The 6,000-nt window shown below is 43.7% G+C and overlaps 1 protein-coding gene across 1 annotated transcript in view; it reads right to left on the reverse strand.

The window, feature by feature from the left end:
• gpc1b (glypican 1b) overlaps positions 1-5,091 on the reverse strand; it is a 114,549-nt gene extending 109,458 nt beyond the window's left edge. Inside the window, exon 1 of the mRNA XM_054758623.1 lies at positions 4,581-5,091. Within this exon, the coding sequence (XP_054614598.1) occupies positions 4,581-4,740 (160 nt within the window). The 5' untranslated portion in view covers positions 4,741-5,091. The remainder of the gene's footprint in view (positions 1-4,580) is intronic.
• Positions 5,092-6,000: the final 909 nt, after the last annotated feature.

Below are 6,000 nucleotides of genomic sequence, written 5' to 3' on the forward strand. Positions count from 1 at the left end.
ATGGAGACAGCAGTACCAAGAGAAATTGTCAAAGCTTCCTTTCCTTTCCCTGTGCCACTTCTCTTCTCTGACCTGGACTTCAGCAAAGCTCCATATCATCGATTTAAAAAGAGAGATGTGTCTCTTTAATTCATTATGGATTACACACATTTCAAGGGAAAAGGTGCGAAGGAGGTTTGGAATTAAGTTTAGTGAATCTTTTTTTCAGTGTACATTAAATTAGAAGTGTCAGGTTACAACTTGGTCCTTCGTACAATTTGATGTACGGTGAATGACATGTTTGTTTGCGTTACTGTACCACCAAGTCCCGGGAAGATGTGGAGGAGTCATCGGGCAAGTTGAGGAATACCTGTGGGTGTTGTTGGGAAAACGGTACAGTTGTTTCTCAAAGCTATACAATGTAAGTATTGTGGGTGTAATTGAGTGTACCATGCATGTCTACCTTGAGTCGGTTTAGAGTGTGTGACCTTTACTGCAAGAATAAACAGCCATGTAGTACTTACAGTCACATGACAGTATGTATTTGTTTGTGTAAGATAACTACTCCTGAACCGCTGCACACAAAAGAGTGTCAAAACATGCACTCTACGTGTGTTACCTATGCTATTATTTTTCTGAAAAATGCCACACATGGTGTTATTAAACACCAAAATTTGACCCCATGAGTCAGACTGACTTGAAATGTCTTTCATAGCTCAAGTGCACCTTTCAAAAAACCTTCAGTAACTTTAAGGTTTTTACACTTATGTTTAGGGATGTCCCGATCCGATCTTAAGGATCTGATCCTTCCAAGGTTCAGACAGTGGTCGATTGGCCTACTCCTACAACAGGGAAGCACTTGCAAAGGTTCTTGGTTCGCCAGTTTCTATAAGCACTCCAGTCGCAACTTCAGCAGCAAGGTCGCCCCTTTGACAAGGCTTACATCCCCAAAAATATTGTCTGTGTGGAACCCAGAAGCTGAGGCTGCTTTTACCTTGCTTAAAGGATTATTTGCCAGTGCTTTGATTCTTACTTATCCTAATCCTGATTTGCAATATTTTGTCGAGATTGATGCATCGGATACAGGAGTGGGAGTGGTCCTCTCCCGGTGCCCCCCAGTCAAAAAGAAGCTTCACCCATGTGCATTCTTCTTGCATTACTTCACCTCTGCAGAGGGGAATTCTGATGTGGGGAACAGGGAGCTGTTGGCCATCGTTCTTGCGCTACAGGATTGGAGGCATTGGCAGGAGGGCACGGCTCTGCCACTCCTGGTGGTTACGGATCAAAAGAATCTTGCCTAAATCAGAACTGCCCAGAGACTGAACTCCCGCCTGGTATGTTGGTCCCTGTTCCTGACCCGCTTTAACTTTTCTATCACTTACAGATCCGGCTCTTGCAATAACAAACCAGACGGTCTTTCCAGAATCCACGGATCTGCTGAGGTTGACCACCGGAGACCATCATACCTGTGGCTCGGGTTTCTGACGCCGCAGCTGGAATTTCGGTACATGATGGCTGCCCTACTGACAAACTGTTCATGCCTGCTGAGGTCAGAGGTCCTGCAGTGGTACCATTCGTCGAAGGTGGCATGTCATCCGGGTGTTAGGCGCACCCAGTTCACTGTCGCTCAGAGGTTTTGGTGGCCGTCTATGACTTCCAACATTAAAGAGTTTTTCACCGCTTGCTCCGTCTGTGCCAGAAATACGTCTTCTCACCGCCTGCCAGCTGGACTCCAGCGCATTCCTCTGCGGCTATGGACTTCATCACTGGCCTTCCACCTTCACGTGGCAACACTGTCATCCTCAATGTGGTCAATCATTTCTCCAAGATGGCGCACTTCATTGGCCTGCCCAAGCTTCTGTCTTTCCTGGAGACAGACCATCTGCTGATGAAACACACTTTCCGTATTCATGACATTCCATAGGACTTGGTGTCTGACAGAGGGCCCCAGTTCGTGCCACAAGTCTGGAAGGGCTTTTGTAAAGCATTGGGAGCAACGGCCAGATGGTCATCTGGATACCCTCTGCAGACTAACGTCCAGACAGAGCGACCCAACCAGGACTTGAAAGCAGCACTGTGCAGTGTTTGCCACCGACACCCTTCTTCCTGGCCACCCCCATATCCCCACTACCACAACACACTCGTCAGCTCGGCCACAGCTAAGTACAGGCCAAAAGTTTGGACACACAAAACACAAGCCCGCCTCTGGCTATCAACCCCCTCCGTTTCCCTTTCAGGAAGCTGATGTGGCTGTTCCATCCATCCACCTTCACTTCCGGCGGGCTCATCATATATGTAGGGAAACCCGGGTGATTACGGGCCTTGTCCAGCACCGCAGCCCGTAATCACCAACTGGCAGATCGTCACAGGCTTCCAACCGGGGAAAATGGTATGGCTGTCCTCGCAGGATCTATCTACCTTTGACTGGGGTTTCTTGAAAGATGGCGCTTTGATGGATGGCGATTTGTGGGACCATACGAGATCGACTCCATCATTAATCCCTCATCGATGAAGCCCAAGCTGCCACCATCGCTGCCAACAGTTTTCCATGTGTCACGTCTCAGGTCAGTGTCCAGATTGATGATTGATGATGTAGCATACACAGTGAAGGCCATTCTCAATACCAGAAGAAGTGGGGGGGGTGCAGGGAGGGTTACGGACTAGAGGAGCGTTCCTGGGTCTCCCACTCCTGTATCTTTGATCCATCTCTCATATGTGATTTCCACTCTCTCCATGTGTTGCTTGAGCCACACTGTTGCCTCCTTTCTGCTTTGTGTTGCAATGCACCTGAGTGGTGTGTCTGGAACGAAGCCATCTGGTCACACCTGGGAACAATTTCTCATTCGGCTTTTTAAGCCTTGCTTGGACTCACCATAGTCGCCAGATTGTTGTATCTCCTACGCCTGTGTCCAGCATACGTTCCTGTTCTTGTGTTGCTATTTGCGTAGTTGCCTTTTGGCCACTTTTGTTCCTGGACTGCTGTGAGTAGTTTTGTTAGCTTATACTCTTTCTGCCTTTTGTTCCCTTTATTTCTGTTTACCCGTGGCTTCGCCTGGTTTTTGGTTGTACTTTTGTTTTGTTTGTTTTTGTCAATTTTTCCACTCTGTTTAAGTGTGCTTTTTGATAATACATTTTTGTAAACACTCTTTTGGTTGTCTCTGCTTTGGGGTCCAATTCCAGTTTCCAGCCGTTTCCTAACAAATATATTTTTATTTCCTCAGTCATCCATGAAAGCCAACTAATTATCTTTGTGTTTTGGGCAAAACAAGATATTCACACACATCAGCTTTGACTTTGGAAAACAGTGATTGACATTTTTGCCTCTTTTCTGATATGTTGCAGACCACACCACCATGTTTGTGTTTGGTTCATATTGATTTGGTCCATCTAGTGCTTAACTGATTACTTGATTAATCGAAACAACAAGCTTCAGGTTAATTGACTAAGAAAATCATCGTTAGTTGCAGCTCTACACTATATAAATAAACTTTACTCAAACTTTGAAATTAATTTTTTTTGTTTCGTTGTTTTATGCCTTATTATTAACTATAGTTAACTTAAAAAGTAATTTACTTTCTCTTTACACATAACTGATGTTTTTCTTTATTTTTCTCGAGCCGCCATACACTTTGAAACCCCCTGTTTTAGGTGCGCTTCTAAATAATCTGAATGTTAAAACAACAGCAACTGAACTTGTTTTGGATTTTTGACATTGTTTTCATATACTTCAGTTCTGAGCTAATGAAGTGGATTTTTGTTAAAGAAAGTCAAAAATCTGTCCTAGGAGGTACAATAGATTAGCTAAATGGACTCACAGTGTGCCATTATGTCTGACTCGACTTATTTGCCGAAATCTCCCTTTTCTGGGCTCATGTAGGTCAGTTTTATAAGCATGCACCATCCCAACCAGCTGTCTTGTCAGTGCATGTCCTCCACAGTACCTGCCATAGTTCAGCCTCCATGTGTATGTGTGTGTGTGTGTGTTTTGATGCATGTGGACTCCTTCCACTGAATTCCAGAGAAGACACACGTGTAATCATCTGAGCTTCTGCTGCTGCTGCAGAGGCTGACATTAGACTATGGATGACACAGTGATGACTAACACTCAACAGCTCAGACTCAAGTGACCCTGCTCATTTATAATAAGCAACAATTACCCACCAGACTGGGCTCCTAGTGTATGTGTCTGCAACATGTATGTCCACAAAACTTGAGCATTTCTTTCCAAATTTTAGTGTCAAGTGTGAGAAAACTACTCACATTTTCAAACAAGCAAACTAACACGTCTGGGCAGTCTTCAGTAAACTTCATTGCCAGAATATGACGGCAAGATCAAAACACTACATGTAAAATGAATGTGTAGCAGTAGCATACATGATAATTAGCATGTGTAGTCATTATATACTGTAGTTCACGTAAAGTAGGCTACTATTTATACTGTCCGTCACTGCATTTACTGTTTAAATAATTGGATATGTACCCTAAAACTTGTACATTTGTGTGTTTCACTTTTTTAAACAATTTTAGACTACTATAGGTATACAGTAGAACATGTGGTGCGTTCAGGGACCGAGCTTAGTGTCCGTGGCGTTTACACTTACCGGATATTTCGGACTGAGGAATGCCGTCCAAGGAGAAGCCTTTCCCGCTATAAAAGTGCCGTATATCCGAACAACTCCTGGCTTTGCCGGTGCCTTTGTCCCCGCATGCTGTGGTCGTGAGAGAGCACAGCACCAGAACCGCCACCATGAAGGAATCCATGCCGGCACAATGTCAATTCAGTCAAGTGCAAATCCCACGGAATTGAAGTCCAAAATAGCCAGAAGATCAGTCTGACAGCAAAAATAATATCCGCCACAGTCCTCAAGTCACGGCTTGTAATTCCTCCCACAAAAAAGATGAATAAGACTTGTCACGCAGTGCACTTTGGAGGATAGGAAAATGAGATTTAGGAGATTGTAAAATAAAGAAGTCAGGTCAGAAATAGTCCAGCGTGGAGCTCTGACGATGTGCTTCTTGTGCAGCTTCATGCACGTCTATACCGGCAATTAGGACGAGCAGGGAAGGAGGAAGGGAAAGAGGCGTCCAGGGGGGTCTGATCTGGGAGGTGCGCACAGTTAGCACTTGAGCAGGGGCGCAGCATAAGGGGGAACAAGTGGGGCGGTTGCACCAGGCAGTATAGCCATTGAAACTGTGTGGAACTGTGCTCAGAAATCCCTTTATATGAAAGTGTCTATAATAGTTGTTTTCAGTTATTTTCTGTCATGCCCCCCAGGAGACAGATTTTTTTTTCACGCCGCCCTGATTTCAAATACTATTGAGAAACTGATAATATTTATTTATTTATCTGTACTTTACAGACTGAACCGCAAAATTTAACCAAATGCACACCTGGAGAGCAGTGAAGCGTATCCAAATGCATACATGGTATGAAAAATTTGTACATGTCAGCAGATCTGACAGTACATCGCATCAAGAATCCCGTATTTTGCCACACAAACAAATTTGAACCCAAATGTCATACTGTAATATATAGTTCACAATATAGAAAGACTTTGCAACAAAACTGTTATATTTTACCCGGAAATAGTTTGTTACGGTTGTCGTTACCAAAACAGCATACTGCAACGTGTAAGAAAAACAATATTTTCCGCTATTCGCGATATAGGAACACACTCCACGAAAGTAAAATATTTTGTTTAAAAAGTCAAATTAATTTGCCACATAAATGCTATAGTTTGCCACAAAAAGGATGCTATATTTTGCAACAGATACAACATATTTGACACCAAAACACCATAATGCAGGGGTATCCAAAGTGTGTGCTGGGGGCAATTTTCAGCCCGTAGTATGTTTGTTACTGTCTGACGGCACATCGTACAAAGTAAATTTAATCAAAAAATACCAGCAAAAATGGGAAAATAGAGGTAAATGTCAAGCTGAAATGTCGATACTAAGAACTGATAATGACACAAAGCTTTGCACCGCACCGCAATCCCCCATTTATCAGTTAATTGGTTC

This window comes from Dunckerocampus dactyliophorus, chromosome 2 (assembly GCF_027744805.1).
Source record: "Dunckerocampus dactyliophorus isolate RoL2022-P2 chromosome 2, RoL_Ddac_1.1, whole genome shotgun sequence".
Lineage (NCBI taxonomy): Eukaryota > Metazoa > Chordata > Actinopteri > Syngnathiformes > Syngnathidae > Dunckerocampus > Dunckerocampus dactyliophorus.